Source organism: Stereum hirsutum, assembly GCF_000264905.1.
Source record: "Stereum hirsutum FP-91666 SS1 unplaced genomic scaffold STEHIscaffold_15, whole genome shotgun sequence".
NCBI lineage: Eukaryota > Fungi > Basidiomycota > Agaricomycetes > Russulales > Stereaceae > Stereum > Stereum hirsutum.
In genome coordinates, this window is record NW_006763145.1 from 784,449 (window position 1) to 803,658 (window position 19,210).

At 49.1% G+C, this 19,210-nt stretch overlaps 6 protein-coding genes across 6 annotated transcripts; 4 read left to right on the top strand and 2 right to left on the bottom strand.

Annotated features, from left to right (window-relative positions):
- Window positions 1-3,910: 3,910 nt before the first annotated feature.
- Window positions 3,911-4,876, top strand: STEHIDRAFT_114336 (uncharacterized protein; the record flags this gene model as incomplete). The annotated part of the gene is made up of 6 exons (XM_007308484.1): window positions 3,911-4,011; window positions 4,082-4,215; window positions 4,272-4,367; window positions 4,434-4,490; window positions 4,553-4,659; window positions 4,736-4,876. 6 exons carry the CDS (start codon window positions 3,911-3,913, stop codon window positions 4,874-4,876), a joined length of 636 nt encoding a protein of 211 aa, XP_007308546.1.
- Window positions 4,877-5,486: 610 nt separating this feature from the next.
- On the bottom strand, window positions 5,487-6,625 carry APO5/CPO5 (Cloroperoxidase; the record flags this gene model as incomplete). Its single annotated transcript, XM_007308271.1, has 5 exons — window positions 5,487-5,694; window positions 5,779-6,069; window positions 6,171-6,270; window positions 6,347-6,423; window positions 6,495-6,625. 5 exons carry the CDS (start codon window positions 6,623-6,625, stop codon window positions 5,487-5,489), a joined length of 807 nt encoding a protein of 268 aa, XP_007308333.1.
- An 851-nt stretch (window positions 6,626-7,476) lies between these two features.
- On the bottom strand, window positions 7,477-9,847 carry STEHIDRAFT_171345 (uncharacterized protein; the record flags this gene model as incomplete). The annotated part of the gene is made up of 2 exons (XM_007308485.1): window positions 7,477-9,067; window positions 9,136-9,847. The coding sequence occupies 2 exons, from the start codon at window positions 9,845-9,847 to the stop codon at window positions 7,887-7,889; spliced, it is 1,893 nt and encodes a 630-aa protein (XP_007308547.1). The 3' UTR covers window positions 7,477-7,886.
- A 653-nt stretch (window positions 9,848-10,500) lies between these two features.
- On the top strand, window positions 10,501-13,028 carry STEHIDRAFT_124547 (glutamate 5-kinase). Its single transcript, XM_007308486.1, has 7 exons — window positions 10,501-10,654; window positions 10,719-10,906; window positions 10,993-11,103; window positions 11,195-11,290; window positions 11,607-11,781; window positions 11,890-12,730; window positions 12,844-13,028. Exons 1-7 carry the CDS (start codon window positions 10,615-10,617, stop codon window positions 12,935-12,937), a joined length of 1,545 nt encoding a protein of 514 aa, XP_007308548.1. The 5' UTR covers window positions 10,501-10,614; the 3' UTR covers window positions 12,938-13,028.
- A 914-nt stretch (window positions 13,029-13,942) lies between these two features.
- On the top strand, window positions 13,943-15,858 carry STEHIDRAFT_114339 (uncharacterized protein; the record flags this gene model as incomplete). The annotated part of the gene is made up of 10 exons (XM_007308487.1): window positions 13,943-13,989; window positions 14,059-14,093; window positions 14,156-14,324; window positions 14,390-14,451; window positions 14,522-14,619; window positions 14,682-14,809; window positions 15,203-15,269; window positions 15,350-15,402; window positions 15,534-15,729; window positions 15,793-15,858. 10 exons carry the CDS (start codon window positions 13,943-13,945, stop codon window positions 15,856-15,858), a joined length of 921 nt encoding a protein of 306 aa, XP_007308549.1.
- A 917-nt stretch (window positions 15,859-16,775) lies between these two features.
- STEHIDRAFT_114340 (uncharacterized protein) lies at window positions 16,776-18,529 on the top strand (the record flags this gene model as incomplete). The annotated part of the gene is made up of 9 exons (XM_007308488.1): window positions 16,776-16,825; window positions 16,884-16,918; window positions 16,983-17,151; window positions 17,214-17,275; window positions 17,316-17,443; window positions 17,506-17,636; window positions 17,844-17,896; window positions 18,042-18,061; window positions 18,176-18,529. 9 exons carry the CDS (start codon window positions 16,776-16,778, stop codon window positions 18,527-18,529), a joined length of 1,002 nt encoding a protein of 333 aa, XP_007308550.1.
- Between the last annotated feature and the right edge of the window lie 681 nt (window positions 18,530-19,210).

Below are 19,210 nucleotides of genomic sequence, written 5' to 3' on the forward strand. Positions count from 1 at the left end.
TCCTATCACTGCTTTTAGTTTGCAGTACCTCCAGTGGAAATGACCGTCGACCCCCGTCCCTCCCTCCGCTTGACCAACTTGGTCTTGAGCAAACACCTGCCGCCCAAGTGGGCTCTTCTGCTACCCAAGTGGGACCTTTTATTGCCGCCCATGTGGGTTTCATCAGGTTTCATCCTCTGCTTCGTCACTGTCTAGGACACGGCCTTGTACAACTATCACAGCCAATTACAGTAATACTCATGTATATTCCTTTGTCTCTGAGGATGGCCATCGTTGCCCGAATATAATATTTGCTGCCCCTTCTGACCCTCTGTGTATGGGTGCTGCCATCTCCGACTGATCAACACAAATTTGTTTCTGTTGCGGTCATGATGATTTGCTACCTATAGTCTTCATCCTGAGCATTCACGAAGTAAGTTTGTATCCTCAGAATGAACTCCTTCTCCACTTCACTTGTGGAAGAAATCTGCTGGTTCTGCACGTAATGATGTCAATGAATGTGCCCTGCAATCTGAGTCTGTTATGATCTGAAGGCTTGCACCCTCGCTTCTATCCATAAGCCTAAGTACCGAGACCAAACATCAAAGCGTGTTCCGATGGTGCATCAACATTACATTTGAGAACGATGACAGTCTATCCCGAGAATACTGAAAGCTCATAAGTAGCGGGACCTGCCGTTCACCGGCCTTACGCCTGCGTTATGTTTATGGAGAGCTGTGAACACAGCTGTGTGCACAATGCGATTATCCAGTGACGTCCCCCAAGAAATCGCCCCAATATATAAATAGGGCTGTACTTACTCATGGAAGGATTTGCTCGTCGGTTTCTCGTGTTATGCCCTCGAGATGAGCTCCTGACCAAGTTTCTTCGTTCCAGCGCCTTTCTCCTACTTTCACGCTGTGATCTTTCGATAGACATTGCTTGTAATTGGGCGTTAGACCGAATATGGCGTCTAAAATTCCTGCGGCGACTGTGATCACGACAACGAACACACCTAACGAGACGTCCACAGCAGACTCGTGGACAGCCCTCAGCCACTGAGCACACAGAGGTGGTTGAAGGTGCTACTATGAACCCATGAAATGTAGGTTTGTTAACACCAACGAACATATTTCTATAGACCGGCGGGAAGCGCTCGTATGTAAGGGTACGTCGACAACGATACTAGTAATGTAGGCATCAGTGCGATGACAAGGGAGGTCCCGGAGAGCGAACTCAGACTACTCAAACCGCTCGCTCTTGACAACTCAAAAGCTACAAAGAGACCAACTGTAGCCCTCGGCTTGCGATGCTCTCGTATTGTGTATTTTTGACTTCGGCTGCTGTCATCCTTGTGAAGAAGTATTCTTAAACTTCCATTCATTCTTTTTGAACCGATATAGGTGAGATATAGTGTCCTTCTCATCCTTCTCGTTATCGGGTGGAAGGAAGGTGGACCGTATGTCCGTGATTGCTATACAACGTACTTATTCTAAGCTTGCCTTGCGCTTTGAAGGCGGCCATATCATGATCCTGGATTTCCCTGTAACCTACATGGTCTGTGTTATACGCTTGCCTCATGATATGAACGTACTAAACTTGGAATTCCGATTATCGAAATGAGAGAAGTGCGGTCGAGTGTTCTTTCGTCATTTGAGATGGTCATACGAGGCGATGGTAAGTGGGAGGTACGTACGTACCAGTCTGTTTTCAGGGCGCACATAGCTACGATGTCATAATCGATATTGCACTTACTGCTGGAGGTAAATTTTTGGAGGGATCGGGCTTTTCTTATACTTCTTGTCGAATGGACTTTGTAAGGGCTATCAGAGTATTTATTGCGCCTGTTTGCCGTAGCCTCAATGTTTGGACGTCGCAGCCCATGTTGAATATCGAGTTTTCTTTCCTACTGGTTTATGTTCAAGTTGTGACAAACTTCCTTCCTTCCTCATGACCCCCAAGTGTCAAAAACCCTTAATAGGGTGCGTCAGATGCTGTTCTATTTATTCTCGCCATGCATACTAGGCTTTCTAGAAGTTCTCCATGCCATGACACGGTTATACTTATCCGTGGTTGGTTTGAACCACCCACGCGCTTGGATCAGTGGCACGGATCAGGAATAGTGAAAGTCAGTGAAAGTCACGACGGCATCTCAATCAACACGAGTCAACAGCGTTCGGAGTTCGAAATGTTGGGCAAGGTTGGGCAGCTACTCGTTGTTTACATACCGCTCATCAACTCTTCCCCTCACCTGCCTACTAACTTCACTGACTCTCCTACATTCTCGCTCTCTTCTTTCCACCACCACGACCAACCTCAAAGTTAATGCCTCACCTTAGCTCTTCATGCAAACCCACTTCGTTCTTTGAGATCTGCTCGATTCGTTGCGGTTGCCATGCCTGTCTGCCAAAGCCATCAGTGAGTACGACAATGACACTTATATCACCATGATACTGGACTCTATCATCTAACCCTCGACGTGCTTAGGGATCAACTCGTAACGAAGTCACCACGATACTGGTCCCAAGCGAAGCGTCTACTTATTTTGAAAATTTATACTGCTGCGTTGTCTTGATTCTTGATTCTATATATGCATCACTTTCGCCACGATCTTTTCCTGCAATTTGGACACTAATATCTCCTCGATGTGGATTTTGTACCACAACTGAGAGATGGTCGACGTGGAATATACTCATTGGAGAGACTTATTGTCGATGGAGGCGTGCGCTTCAAGAGTATTGCCGGATTCGCTTTTATCAGAGCACACTCCAGAGCTATCTCACCGATGCTGAGGATCTCGGTCCACACCGAAGAGATGGCAACGTCTCGTCGATGTGGCCAGGTTCAAGAGCTAGAGATGGTTGGTCTCAAGTTCGATGTGGATCACACGATACACAGCGCAGAGATCTACTGGGTGGGGCGTGACCTTTAAGAAAGTTATTACCCGGACTCGCATTCGGAGTCAAGAACGACCGATAGATCTTGACGATGCTGAGGATTTTGGCCCACATCGGAGAGACAGCATCTCGTCGATGTGGACTGGGTCTAAAGCAAAAGATAGTCGGTCTCGTCGATGTGTCACGGTGGTCCACAGCGGAAAGAAATATTTTAAAGTGTGGTGAGAGTCTTAAGAATATCGCCCGGTTCACCTTCACCGTGGAGGAGCCCAGAGCTATTTCGTCGATGTGCACTGTCAGGTCACACAGCGGATGGATATGTTGTGTGCTTCAAAAGTTCAACATAGTATGAGCGCTGACAAAAACTTGCCCACGCCCAGGCGAATTAGGCAGGCTCTCGGAAGCTCTGATCAGCGCCACCCAGACTTAAAGGCACAGAACACGTCATTGCCCTATCGTATACTCGCCTCCCTGAGTTGCCACCAAAGGGCGCGGCGGTCCAAATTCCGTTCAACTTCATTGACGTTGTTTTCCAAACGACAAGTAGGAACAAGGACGACCAATTGCATACCGAATGGAAATTTGCTTACGGTGTACATTCTTGACGCTGCCTGGAAAGCGTCATGGCCTGTTGCCCGGCAGAACCAATGTCAGTCTCAACTCTATAACGATATGACCGAACCTGATACTATGCTCAATTCAACAATCCAGTTATCCGTACCAGTCCGCACCAACGCGATTACGATGTTTCGTCCAATGAATTGTCTCTCCCTGTTCCGGGTTACACTGTCGTCCTACCTATCCGGTTCTTTAATACATTCGTGCGTCTATAGCATAGATTGTTCGGTCGGATCGCCACGAACGTCCACGGAGCTCAAGAGTTTATCAATACCCCTTCTCCCAGCCGTGGATCCTGGTCAAAATACAATGATCATCTCAGTATAAAAGGAACCCATGGTGTACGATGAGGGGTCTTCGAGGATCACAACACTGGATCCCCCTGCTCCTCCCTACTTCTACAGAGTTGGTCACCCATGGCGACTCACCATTGGACCTCAAGTTTACCGATCGTGGCACTATCCACTGTGTCGATTTCGTGCCGCTCAATCAACAGCGAGGTGTTCCCTCAGCCAGTGTAAGTCCTCAGTACCTTATTTACTGCTGGTGTCCAGTATTTGTGGCGTATGCCAATAAATATATTCCAGATGGGTCGCGATCGTTGATCAGAACGGTCGCACCATTATTGACTGTTGGGTTAAGCCATACAATTGCCGCGTTGTGAACGATTATGAAACTCTAACAGAACGAACAGGGATTGACCCGTATCACTTTTTATCCCGTGAGCATTTGTTGTTGTTGGGACCGTGCTTACCTCATACTCAATCAATTGTGTAGCGTCAGCCTGGACACTGGAGGATATACAACCTTTGATTGTAATGGCAGTGACAAACAAAAGGATCGTGGGTCACCAGCTTTGGAGAGACTTTAACGGTGAGCGTGCCAATCTCACTGTGATACCATATACTTAGCACTAATGATGTGTGCATGCTTGCCAAGTCCTTGGCCTCAAGCATGCGAAAGAAGCGACGCGAGATGTGGCTCTGTATCAGCCGTGTACGCACCTTTTGAACGACTATTGAGTTCTGCTGGCTGACTTGACACGTATCGGCGCATAGTCCGAGATAAAATCAACAATGTCTCTCAGGCTAACCATATGCTGGGACTTCCAATGCTTTATCACCGGATATGTGGGGGACATTGCCAATTTCCGGTGGTGAGGCCTGTAAGTCGTCCCTTTGTTGCAGTTCTGTTCCGTCCCCTTTGAGCCTCTCTGATATAGTCGATCCATTGTTATTCAGCTCGAGAATGCTCTAGTTGCACTTCAGCTCTATCGGTCTGTTGATGCAGAGTGGGAGAGTGCTATGAGTCCGTACGGTGATCAACCTTGCGGGGACCTTCCAATGCAAGATAGAGGCAAGTTTAATCACGTGTATAATTAGGACGATCATAAACAGAGGCAGTTATCTGGGGGTTTTTTTTTGGGTGAAGGGCGGAGTCTTGGGACTGTTGTGCGGGCATTCAGTTACCGTGCTCACTGTATTACTGACTCTGTAACAGTCGTAGATAAAAATACCTTAAACTAACAATACTTATTCACAAGAGGCAGAGAGTCGCGCGGATTGAGTACTACGTCCAGGTCTCTTACCCGAAGGTATAATTTAAGCTGTTAGGAGAGCAGATATCAATATTGCCGAACTCTCCGAAGGCTGGAAACATTCCATATTAGTTCACCGTAGCATAAGTACACCGACTCCTCTGTCACCTCCAAGCATTCGCTCTGTTCTTACCTAATTCTTACCTCCGCACAGATCTCTTCAGTGCATACTCTGTCAGAAATAATGCACGTTCGATTTTGTGGTAATGAACACAAGGCGACACGGCGGGTATGGGTCAAAGACATGATCCCCCTCGATTGTATGCAAAAAAACAAAGTCCATGTATTCCATACGCGAGTATATATTAAGTCCAAAAGAAAAGAGAACGCCCTCCATATCCATCGAGGGAAAGTGACGACTCTGAGCATGGTCATCACCTATCTCACCCTCGCCCTCAGTTCAGAGTGTTGTTCAAGTTCTGCGTGATTCCGTTGGGCGAGATCACCAATTGGGAACAGTTCGAGTTCGATCCCGGCCACTCCGACGCTGCCTTTATCTCTTGGGCGATGGCATCGAGGAGGGTACTGGTGATGGGGACGTCTGAGCGCTTCCAGCCTTCCTCGATGGGGAGGCGATCCTCGCGGAAGAAGATGTTGACGTATCTGACCGAACAATTCAGGGGTCAATGTCGAAGGCACCAGAAGGAGCGAAACGAAGGGTGAAAGGGTGGAAATAATGAGACGTACTCCTTCGGGGCAATCCCGGTCGACGCATTACCCATAACCGCTAAATAGAGCGAACTCTCTCTCGTCCTGATCGTGAACTCCTTGTTTGTGTTGATCAACTCCGGGTTCCTCGCAATCGAGTCCTCCAGCCGCGCTTTCTGGGACTGTCCAGCCGTGGTACCGTTGTAGGTGTCGAGGTTTTGGTCAGAGACATTGACGAGTGTTTGGAAGATGGTCTCGTTGAATGAGTGGTTGTCGCCGAAGTAGTAGTCGCCGCGGGAGGTGGAAGCATCGTGTTCGATGTTTTCGTGCCTATGGTACGGGCAATGAGGTTAGTATTGAACAGGTATATATGGACGCGCAGGGAGTTGACATGGAGAGGGAGAGGAGGGATGACATCGATGTTGACGTACATATTGATATCGTCGAGGGAGAGGGTGTCGCTCTCGGCGCTGACGAGCATACCAATCTTCGCTGCTAAGGAAAGCACGTGAGGTTGCACATTATACGCATCTGTGAACCCAAAACAAAGCCGATCGTCCAAGCACTTAGACCACCTTCTCGGGTGAGTAGCACAAGGTTGACGTACCGACAGCAGCCTGAAGGATCATATTCGTCGTGATGTTACTCCCGTTCCTAGGAAGGATTCCATGGTTGGCTAGCGCACTATACAACCGCAGAGGGTCAGAGAATCAGCAAGAATTCGAAAAGTGAAAGAATAAAAATGATCGACATACTTCAAACCAGGGCAGGGGGACCTCATATCATTCGGACCAGGAGCCATAAACGGGTAGTTACTGAAGTTGAACCCGGGAGTCACAGGCGCACTACCGCTAGAGTCGTCCCTCACTAAGCCGTGGAAGGCCATAGTGGTTCCCGCAGCGGCGAACACGGTCGTCAGGAAAACAGATAATATCTTGAAACTCATAGCTGAATTGGAAGACAGTGATGTCGAAGTTGGATGGATTAAGAAGAGCAAGAGAGGTTGAAAGAATTGAAACTGTGGGGATGGCAAAAAACTTCAGCGTTCTCCGTTGATCTTATGTACCTGCGAAGGTAGGCGGATGAAGCGGTGGATTTTGGATGGGCTCCTCATCCGTCGTTCATTGAAGCCTCGGCACGCCAAATGATACAGCATAACCAAGCATGTATCCAGCCAAACGACTCAGGCGGTCACAGGTCCATATCGTCGTGGACTCCTCCGTGATCGAAAGGGGAAATGAGAATCTGCCTGTAAAGCGAGCGCTGTGAGTGGTCCGTCGGGTACCCTTGCGTAGATCACTCAATCAAAGCTAAGATGAATCGCCTCGCCGTAAACCGGATGCACGAGTTCGAGTTCGCAGCTGTTCGCAGTAGACCAAAAGCTGTGCGTGATATGCGAGTCGAACGCCAAGAATAGACCTACCCGTGGGGATGAGCCTTCGTCGTGACAGTGGAATTTGAATGGGATTGAGGATGGGCCATAGGCGCTACGACGGATACAGCTCTGGGGTTGCGAGCCGTCGGAAGGGAGGAGAGACGATGGGGGCGGCTTCAGCGAGAGTGCGTCCATCGGTTTCTATGGATCAGACTGCAGCCAATAGGAGCACAGCAAATACCACTGTTTCTAGTCGACGTGCTACAAACAAAACAAAAATGCTGTATATCCTAGGCAATGACTCAATACAAGGTCTTTGATTCGCGACCCACGACAGAGTCAGCTGGACATACCTCTTGATCACCTACGCAAAGGTCCATCTGCCAGTCACCATCTCCTCCTTCACCTTCTCGATTTCTCACTCACCTCCTCACCGCTCGGCGCAAAAATTCGACTCTTCCCGTTTCAGTATGACGATCTTGCTCTCCCCTCGTCGAGCGCATCATGACTCGCCTCGCCGTCCTCCATACACTCGATCCCTTCCATATGTCACCCAATATCCTCCTGGACTTTGTGCGCCCTCCCAGTTCTTCTTTCCTCTTCCCCCGGGCACCCTGTGAGGATGCCGACAGCGAGGGCAGTTCGAAGAGCGACGCCTTACTTGGGAAAGTGTAAACCAAATTGTCTTCCAGGCCTGGATGTTCTGCGTCTTCCAAGGCCCCAACCTAGTCTTCACCACCTTCACCGTCTCCTGCTCAGATCCTCGGTATACTCACCCACTCCCACCCGGCGCAAACAATCGGATATGTCCACTCCTAAATGACGCTCTCGCCTTCCCTCTACCGTTATGGCTTCCCGAACCTCCATCCATCCTCTCCGTCCACTCTATCCCGCCAATATTCTCCTCGACCTTGCGAGCTTTCCTTAGCCTTTCACCTTCACCATCGACCTCCTCCTCTCCAGCTTTGATGTATGCGATTGGCGGTAATGAAGGTGATGACGGCGATGCCGAAGACCCTGAAACGCCCTGTATCGCAGTAGTCGCTCCTGCTAATAGCGTGGAGGTTACATCAGTCCATCGTCCTGGGTGGATCAAGCGCTCATGAGACGATAACGACGTCGACGTCGGGATGGCCGCTGGAGAGTTCGAAGCGCGCGGGTGCAAAGTTGGCTGTGTCGATATCTGTGACTGTGGCAATGCGAGCGCCGCACTTTCACGCGGATGAGGATTGGAGTTCGTGTCCTGCTCGTCGACAGTATCTTTGTTTTGGCAGGAGCTGCTGGCCGTCAGTGCGGATGTGGATGGGTGGATGGGTGAGGTCGTGGAGAACGTCGGGATCGTGGCAGCGGCGGTGTTGTCGTTAGTATTAGGGGTTTCAGTAGCAGGATTCACCGGAAGGCCAGGTGAAGGAGGTACAATCGAAGTCGAAGTCGGGGTAGATGCCACAGTGTGCCCGGGTCGTTCCTTCTCCACTCGTGCTCGAACTAAATCCAAGCGGCTTGATTGGGGTCCTGATGCATCCGCATTCTGATGCCCTCTGGCGAAATTTATGCCCGTGAGCCCAGGAGTCGAAATATATTTCACGCCCTCCGTGGCTTCCACGGCCTTCAGAAGAATGGCGGGCTTTTTTCTTGGAAGTGAGTCCGGAGAAAATATGGTGGCGGAGCTGGGAGGAACGGGCGAGGTTACGCGTGACGGTGATGATGAGGCTCTCGGTGGGAGGTTCCAGATGTTTGACGGGGCGGCAGAGAAAGTAAATAACGAAGATGAGGCGTTTGGTTGGGTGGACGGAGACGGATGAGGAGGTGACTGGTTTTTGTGAGTGACGGAGGCGGATGTGGATGGTGATGGCAGTCCGAATTGAATAGACGCGATGAAGGAAGACCTTTGAGAGGGCAGAGGCGCAGTATTATTCTCAGCTATGGTAGGCTGAATATCGACAGCGTTCGCTGCTGGAAAAATGGAAAGCACCAGTCAGTTCCGTGCTTAAGCAACAACATCTGCTCGACCAGGAACGCACCATGGATAACCGGCGCAGACGTCGGCGGAGGCGTCGGTAACGGGCTTTGCGCTATATCGCGATGATTTTGACGAGTGCGTAAAGCTTCGAGCCGTGTGATATCAGGTTTTATGTCCTCATCCACGGTGATGGTGAAGGGTACGGCGCCACCGTCACTCTGTTCCAACGCGGAGTCTGATGCGTCCATCTCCATCTCCTCTTGTATCGTTCCATTTCCCTGCATTTCGACTGTATCCATCTCATGCATTGCGTCCTCATGCCTTTTCCTTTCCTTCCGTTCAACGACTCTTCCCTGCCCAGTTTCCATATCTACCTCCACCCTGCGTCCCCCAAAGACCTCTTCAGCCTCATCGTCATCCACTACCGGGAACTCAGCTACCTCCTCCCATAAACTCCAAACTAACCGCAACCTGGCATAAAGCCTCAACATCTCGTCGCTCAATTCTTGTACACGTGCTTGGATCTCAAATTGCGACGTTGCGTTTTGGATGACGAAATAGGGGTGGCAGCCATGTGTTAAGTCAGGTAGAGAGGTATAGGGAGGGTGGTGGTTGGTTATTGTCGATTCGACGTTGGGAGAGGGTGAGGGGAAAGGGAGGCGTGTTATGATTGTTGAGTCGAGATGTAGGGGCACAAAGGTGTAGCGGTGGCGGGGACCATCTGGGTATACCTGTGATTGAGAATGGTCATTAGAGGTCGAAAATAATGTCATGGAATGCGTAGGAGTGGTACAGTGGGGAGGGAGAAGGACGAACAACATTCCATGGCGCGTTTCGCTTCTTCGTTTGAAGCAGCCTAAGGCGCTCTTCTATGATGCGTAGCGTTTCTATCGGAGGGACCCAAGTCCATGCGTTGTATTTCTCGCGAGATGATTCTACCCAGTCGGCACGTACTAAAAAGTGGTGGCGTGATGAGTGGCCACAGTGAAGATGAGGTTGGTTGAGGGGAGTGGCGGGGAACTTGTATAGTAGAGACGTACACCAGACTGTGTTTGCTGAACAGTTCCAATCAAAAGAGGAGGGCAACACCCAAAACTTCATCAGCTATAACATATGAAAGGTGAGGTTGTAAGAGAAGACTTTGGGCCACATAATGTTTAGGTAGGGCTAGAACAAACTTTCTTCGTAGAAACTTTAGTTGGATCAACAACCTGACATTCCCGGAGTGCACCTGGAGGGCCAAGAGCGTTCGTTATAAGACATGGCTGCCGTTCCTCCATGTTATGAAACCGAACGATGCCTGGAGAAGATGGTGGTTAAGACAAAGGCGCGTATTTCATCCACGCCACACGAGCACTGCTAGAAACTTGAACCGTAGCGTCGAGTCAATCCGATTTCTTGAACCTTGACTGCTTTCCACCGCGGACCTGCATGCTAGCATAGGATCTTCCTGGGTTTCAAAAGTATTTCTAGACTGTCACTAGACGGCGACGACAAAGCTGCACATAGAACAAGAAAAAATACCTTGTAATCAGTCGATATGGCTCGCTCACGCCCGTGCACGATTGTAATAAAACTTGGTATGCCCTCTAATATGCAGGAGACATCACAAGGAATTACCTCAACCATCTTTATCATGAACAGGATCATCTTCGATCGTCCACGAAACCTCACATCAACCACTCTTATCCATCCTTTCCTCTGTCGTCGAAGTTGTCGTTCGTCTCCGCTCTCAGGGCCACAAAGTCGTCCTCGTCTCCTCTGGTGCCATCGCCGTCGGTCTCCAACGCATGTCAATGCCTTCAAAGCCGAAATCTCTATCTGGTAAACAGGTCAGTTCATGTTCACAGTCTGTTCAGCCCACAGGAAGGAGCTCTGGTGCTTAAAAGTGGGATTGGTATATGGTGCTGACGCCTAGGCTCTGGCGGCGATTGGTCAAGGAAGGTTGATCGCATTGTGGGACAATCTGTTTGGACAGCTAGGGCAACCGATTGCACAGGTGTTGTTGACGAGGGGTGATATTTCCGACGTGAGTGTTCCTCCTGTCCGAATTGTCTTGGATGCTGACAGGATGAACTGGGAATGGGATGTGACGTTGAACGACGGGCTTGCTATCCTAGAGAACAAGATACCTCAATGCGGTCAATACCTTCAAGGAGCTGTTGACTATGGGAGTCGTGCCGATCGTCAACGAGAACGATACGGTATCCGTTAGCGTGAGTTCTTCTTCCCTTTCCCTTACTCTCCATACCACTATGCCAGTGTCCTAGGCGGCTAGTAAAGATGCCAGTTGTGGATACCGTACTCCCCAGTCTTCCGTACCCCCCAATCTTCCGTATTTTCTCCACATCGTCCGCAGCCCCTTCGTCCCAGTCCTTGTGTGGCACTCAGCCGCATGCTGGGCCACATCGCGCCACCACACCTGCTCTATTTATAGACCACACCTTCCTTCCACGGAGCCCCTCCAAGGCCTTCATCAAATATAATCCCGCCAATAGATTATAGCCTACACTGATCTACTCTTGCACACAGGAAATTAAATTCGGAGATAACGACACCCTATCCGCCATAACCTCCTCCATGATCCACGCAGACTACCTCTTCCTCCTCACAGACGTCGACGGGCTCTATACTTCTAATCCACGCAAAGATCCCTCCGCCAAACTTATCGAAGTTGTCGCTTCGACAGCGGCTATTCGGTCGCAAGGTTCGTTTGCACCCTTCATATCGCCTCCACCATTCCCATGAGACGTCGTAACGAAGCTTGTCGATATGGTATTCGCTGACTTTTTCGTCGCTTATCACGATTTTATAGTGAGCACAGAAACACTCGGATCCTCCCTTGGCACCGGGGGGATGGAAACCAAACTTATAGCTTCAGAAATCGCGACAGCCGCCGGCGTATCGACCATCATCACCTCTTCCAAAAATCCATCCAACATCTTCTCAATCATTCAATACAACCAACATCACCGAGATTTACATTCGGCCAATAGTGTGCATGGAGTAGGTGCGATACACGAGCAGACACCGCTCGTCACGCCCGAAACTACGCGTCCTCCCACCCCTACTCTCACTCATGCCTCTACTCCGACATCGCACTCTCCATCCGAAGATCTCCCACGCCCCCCACATACCCTCTTCCTCCCCTCCCCGCATCCCCTCCGCGACCTTAAATCATGGACGACACACACACTGACACCGTCCGGCTCCGTCATCATCGATCGGGGCGCGTACGAGGTCTTGGCGAGGAGAGAGTCGGGGGGACGGTTGTTGGCGGCGGGCGTTAGGGGCGTTAGGGGCATTTGGGCGGGAGGTGTAGGGGTCAGGGTTTTAGTTCGGAAGGGCGAGGATGGGAGTAGTAGGAGTAGGTCTGAGAGGAAGATCATTATGGCTGGCAATGGAGATGCTGGTGAGGAGGAGGGTGAGGGAAGGAGTACACCGCAAGGATTATCGGATGGAGACGCGGTTGTGGTGGATCGGAGCCCGCCGGGTGTTGACGTTGTGGATGAGGACAAGGAAGAGGCGGCGGCTGCAGAGGGGTCACATCGGGAAAGCCAAAGGGAGGAGGATGTTGAGACTGAGTTGATTGAGGTGGGCAGAGGACTGGCGAATTATAATTCGGCGCAGATCGAGAAGGTCATGGGGTTGAATAGGTGCGTCCTTTCCCGTCCCGCCCAAACCCCGCTCCCGCTTCCTATCCATATGTTCTGGTTCGGCTGTGAGGACGTTGTCACTGATTTGGATTACGGGTTGTGCGGGTTCTCAGCTCCTTCCTGCCACAACTACTTGGTTATGCAGATTCGGAGTACGTGGTGGAGAATATCACTATCAGGGTACCGCCGGAAGGTGTCACATTGTAGACGCTTGTGTTTCTTTCTTCTTTGTCGGTTCCTGCCGCAGAGCATCGCTGTTTCAAATGTCAACGCGCCACTGTCGTTCTGCGACGGGTAATTCTGAGCCGTTACACCCTTTCTATGAAATGGACGCCTGACCAGCTTCTTGATACAACCCGCCCTCTAAGCATAATGATGGACACGCCACTTGCGGAAGTTCCGTCGTAGACTGCGCATTGCTGCTTTCTAAGTGCCGCGGCGTTGAAACTTGATTTCCAGGACGAGGTGCGTGTAGTTGTAGACTGACATCGTGCGCACAACCTGGAACTGAAACGCCCATGCGACTGTAGGGGATGAAGCATAAACAGCATAGTGTTGTCAGCGTCATACTTCGCGATGGTAAGCTCTCGGGATATTGATTGAGCTCAATATCTGACATGGATGCGGGTTAAGGCGTGGTATACTTTTTGTAAGTGCCACCATCTTACCAGGACCTATCCACGCCTCAATCCCTTCCTTACCACTTTCGCATGTTCATGTTCTTCAGCATTGTCTTCATAATTGGAAGTGCAAGTACGGGCATCGCAGCTCATTTTTATGTCTCGTGCGAACCTCCACGCCGTGCGTGGCATCACTGACGTGCCAACAAAAGCTGACCACTCGTGGTATGCTCTCTGCCTCAATTGCACGGTACCTGCTAACGTTCCCTGCAACAAGTAGGATATCACGGTTCCACCGTCATCGATCAGTACTTATTGAAACTTGGCGTCCATGATGAGACGTGCACGTCAGTCTATAACCCAGTTTGCTGCGTACGGGGTTGTCACCCTTGTTGTGCTAGAAGAGCTATAGTCGCGCACATCCAAGCTTGGCAAGTATTGGAACGTTCTGGGAAAGCTTCCGTCACCATCAGAAACAATAAATTCAGACCCCGTGAGACGATGTATCCAATTCATAATCTTTTGTCCCACAGAGCTCTGTGTAATCCTCAAATCAACATATCGTTGGACTCTGTGTTGAATCCCCCGCATTATGTCTGGACCCTCTCACGAACAAGTCGTGACGACCTTCGAAATCGCGTACGTTGACCGGTTGCTCTGTCTTTTCTTTTTCATTTAGAAGCAACAGTCAATGACACGTTTGTGCAGTGTCTTACAGAATCAAATCACCTTAGCCGCTGTTGGTAGGAGGCCCTCTTGGCTTCAGTCGACAGTCATCTTGATATCTCACTATATTTACCTCTAGTCCTCTACTCGTATGACACTCTTATGACACTGTCTATAGAGAGCACTGGCGTATGGACCAAGCCATGGACAATCAACTCGGTGGTATACATCGCAAATCGATACATATTTTTCCTGCATGGAATATTGATGCTCATTGGGACCTTCGGAAATGGCACCCCCTACATTCCGTAAGTAGATCTATGTTTGTTTTCGTGTTCATTTGAGCTGGCGCTCAATCTCGTGATGCATGCAGCTGCTCTTCCTTGGGGACAATAGAGATGGCAACTGAAGTGCCAAGTCAAATTCTGACTGGCTGTGAGCATTATCATGCGTTGTTATGATTATTGCCTTCGAAGTCAGTGACCTGGATCTCGGGCCGTTCCAGATCTCCTCATGCTTAGAATATACGCCATCTACAACAAGAACATGGTTATCCTGCTCGTTTTGTCCCCTGTCATACTTGCGAGATTCGCACTGAAAATAGTATGCAGGCCGCCAGCCACAGAAGCTATACAACTTGCGACTGACAATTTATGTTCGCGAAGGTTTCCAATTTTATAGAGCTATATCTGGAGAGAACCGACAATTTCTTGGACACAGGGCTACTGAACACTATCGCATGCACGATCGCGTATCGCAAAAATCTCCCTGCGAGCACCGCGCTCACTTTATGGTTCGTTATCATCCTCCCCGAAGTTCTTTGCTCGTGGCTCACTTTTGATACAGGAGTTAGTAATGAAGATATTTCGTCTATATCTTGCTAATACCACTATTTACCAGCTGTTCTCGCCATATCATTCCTTTCGCTAGCCTTCGACGTCATGGTCTTTGCGCTGACTATCATTAAGACCCATCGTCACTTTGAACACATGCGGAAGCAGAATCAGGCAAGCATCACTGAAATTGTACTCCGCGACGGTAAGCACAGCGGTCACTTACTGAGCCAATATCTGACTCCGATGACAAGTAGGGGGTATATACTTCTTGTACGGGGCCTAATCGACCAGGTCTCATCTACGTATCACTAACAACACTCTCGCAACTCTTGTGTATCAATTTTTCGCAGTTTTGTCTTCGCAATGGGTAGTGCGAATGCTGCCTTCGCGACCTACTCCTTCGTCTCACGCAATCAGGTTCGTTACAGGCTTTACTTACAGGCTTTACGTCAAGACCATTGAGCTTCATGGCTAACCTGCTACACCGTTCTCAACAGGTTTCGACCCCCTCTTCTAGTTTCTTCATCCTTCTGGGCCCATTCACAGACACGTACGCTATTTCTTCCGTTTTTCGAGACTATGCAGAGTCAGATCTGACGAGCTAGTCTTCTACGTTTGAAGCCTCTCGGTCATGCTCGCAAATCGCTTATATCTAAATATGAAAACATGGAATGATCCCAGGCTTGGATTTTCAGGACACACCCACGATCTTCCGGCCTTAAATTTTGCCGATCGTCGGGTACTTGGAAGGATTGGAGTGCCAGTGAGAACCATACATGAGGATGGAGGCCTTTACGCCGATGCCCTAAGCGTTGAAAATAATTCAGACAGATCCGGGGATCCCGTGGTAGATCAAGGAACTCCGATAATCCCAGTGGTCCGTGAATGATGATTTCATCCTCAGAATATATCCATTGATTCAGACTTCTGTATCCCCTAGGTGTATGATGATGTGACGGAGAGAAGGGCAGACACCGAGGCGGTGCATGATCTTAGCTCAGTGTAGGGGCGACGTAGATGTCCTGCTGCAATCATCAAGCCATGGAGGGTTTCATCGGCGAAGATGTTTCAAGGAGTGAAAGAAGGCTCAAAGTCGGAACAATAGCCCTAGAGGCAAGACGGCGATCGAGAACTGTAAAGATGGGACGGAAATCTTCGATGTTGATGAAAATGGAGGGAAACGCCACAGCTGTTTCCGAATAAGTATTCAAGGTGTCGTGCGTCAGAAGAAGGAGGAAGGAAACGCGGCTGAGTTGTCAATGGAAAGAAGGATAGGTGATGGAGTAGAGAAATAGTGACTCGAAGTGGGAAGGGAGAGGATTTTGACGCTCAGGAACCCGGATGAGCAGGTATGTTCTCCCTTCACAGAAGACATTTTCTGTTTCAAATGTCAACGTGTCGGTGTGGCATTGTGGCGGGTAATGGTGAGCTCATTCCTTCTGTCCTTGGCTGCTCGCTACAGTACGGCCAAAAAATGATGGATGCATGCGCTTGCGCGGGATTCTCTTCGCAGAGTGGAGTCATAACTTCCCGCAGCAGAAAGTCTAAAAACTCGAATCGGTGTCGAATAGACCACTGGACGGAACTACGGGAAGTCGTTTGATACTACTGTACTGATCATCACGGGCGGATCATGAACCACAATATAGATGTTCACAAGCTCGCTCAGTTTTATATTGAAACACTAATCATACATATCAGTAGGATTATATAACTAAGCTCTTCCTTTCGCAGTAGACCGTATCTGCGAGGGAATTTTTGACCTCGCTAAAGCTCGCTAAGGCCCAACGGGACGCGTCGATTGGCCCGATCGCAGTTTTAAACCCGTTTTAAACGGTTGCAGATACGGTCTAGTCTCAAGCCATCATTCTAGTTTGAACAATTCTTTACTGCCTCCAAGTCGTGCACTGTCGTCGTTTAAATATGTCTGCCCCCCTCAGCCGTGACCAAGTTGTATCCACCATCGAAGTCGCGTACGTCTACTCTAACGTTCTCTGAGGAGCAACGGCTGACTAAGTATACCTTTGACAGTCAATTACAGGACCAAATCGCTCTAGCCGCTGCCGGTGAGAAGTCTGCTGACTACACAAATCGCCCGAGCGTTGTTTAGCTTACGATGCTTGTTATTAGTGCTCTACTTGTATGAAACTCTCTTGGTACTATCCACAGAGATTGTGAACGTATGGTCCAAGCCATGGACAATCAGCTCCGCAGCGTATATCGCGAATAGATATATGTGCCTCCTTTCTGAGGTCCTAACGCTCTTCAGATCTTTTGGGGATGGCCGATCATATATTTCGTAAGTAATCAACAACCCGTCTTGTCCATTCACTCACGCGTTGATGGCCCTTCTGAGTGTAGATGTTCTCCCCTGCGCATCATCGGGCTAGGAAGCGGATTGGCAAGTCAAGGCCTAACTGGCTGTGCGTGTTGATTCACACCCTTGTCTACAACTCTGTGGAGACAATTATATGGTGTTCAAGACTATTCTAGATCTTTTCACGCTTAGGGTTTATGCCATCTATAACAGGAAAACATCAATTCCGCTTGTTCTGGCCCCAGTAATATTGGCAAGGCTAACACTTCAAATGGTATGCATACTGCAAGTTGCACTGTTGACTTGACTTGTCGCTGATCATTGATATTCACTCAGGTCTTCGATTACGTGGAGGTATATTTGAAGGAGACAAGCAACTCCTTGGACACAGGACTGTCAAAGGCTGTGACAACGTGCACGACCGAATATTCTAAGAAACTCTCTAACGACCCCGCGCGAACGATACGGTCCGTTCTTCTCGTATTTTAACAGCTTTCTGCGTCCCTTGCTCACGACTTACAAATTTTCAAAGGAGTTAGTAATCAAGTATCGCTAATCGTCCTGATGCTTCTGATCTGCCGTTTTCCAGCCTATCTCGCCATAGCTCTTCTTTGGCTGGTATTTGATGGGCTGGTCTTTGCGTTGACTATCAGAAAGACATATCGTCACTTTAGGCGCATGAAACAACACAACCAGTTAAGCATCACCCAAGTTGTGATTCGCGATGGTAAGCCACACCTATCACTAATTGAGTATATTTCTGACGCGAATGCGGATTAGGGAGTGTATATTTCTTGTATGCGTTTCGCCTAACTAGTATACGTTATTAAAGCCATCGCCATCGCCATACTTAATTGATCCGTTCTTTTTAGCTTTGCATTGGCTGTGGGAAGTGCGAATGCTGCATTCGCAACGTATTCATGCATCACCCACAATCGTGTTCGTTGCGGTCTTTCTCTCTACAGCGTTTAATCTCTTGACCAATGTGTTGCATGCTTCCTAATAGGTGTCGTCCCCCGATTCGAGCTTCTTCATCTTGCTGGCGCCATTCACAAACGTGTACGCTGTTTCTATGTTCTTAGTATCAGACAAGGTAATAATTCCAGGCCATGGCCTTGACGTTCAAAGTCTTTCGGTCACTCTTGCCAACCGGTTATATCTTAATCTGAAGGCTTGGGCCGATCCCAGGCCTGGCTTTTCGAGACATACATGCGACCTTGCAAGTATGAACTTTGACAACCGTCGCGTCTCGGAAACGATTGGGGCATCAATCGACATGGATGATGAACTGTATGATGATGCGTATATTAATGGTGACTATCCCCTAGATGAGATACATCAAGTTGACGGGTCAACGTAGGCTGAAAGCTCCGCGACGGTGCCAGTCGTACGTCCATGCGCCTTTCGCCCTTCAACTCGTCTTGTCATATCCTCACTTTTGTATTTTCCAGGTGTACAGTTGTATTCTAGAGATTATTAGAGATATAGAGATGGTTCCCGTTCCATATTCGGTGTCAACGACTCGATTAGGGCTGTTAATTCTAAACACAGACTATCTTGGAATGTTGCATTGTGCTTTGGCAGGTCAAGGTTGGATGATGACTGGAAGATTAATTCACATTCCTCACCGAATGTTATGAACTTTTTGTAGTACTATAAAATATATTAATATTCTTACCTACGAATGCATGAGCGCAAGAAAAAAGAAAACACCCTCGCCACAAATGCCGCGGTTGAGTCAAATCAGCGATGATTTGACCCGGCTGCCGGTCCGGCGTTCTTACTTACGCCACTTCGCTCGGGCCACAGTACTGATCTCTATCGAGATCATCTCCTCCTCGTTCCTTACTCTCCTCTTCGAGTCACCTTTGGTCTTGTGCTGCTCAGTCATTCACCTGATTATTCATGTACTTGATTACTGAGCTATGTCTTCATCCTTGGCTTTCTATTCGTTACTCTTGAATGTTGCTTAGATGGCTTGCCTTTCTATTCGTCGGCACTTTCTATGGCAACATCATTTGCTCTTGAGCTTATTCATTCG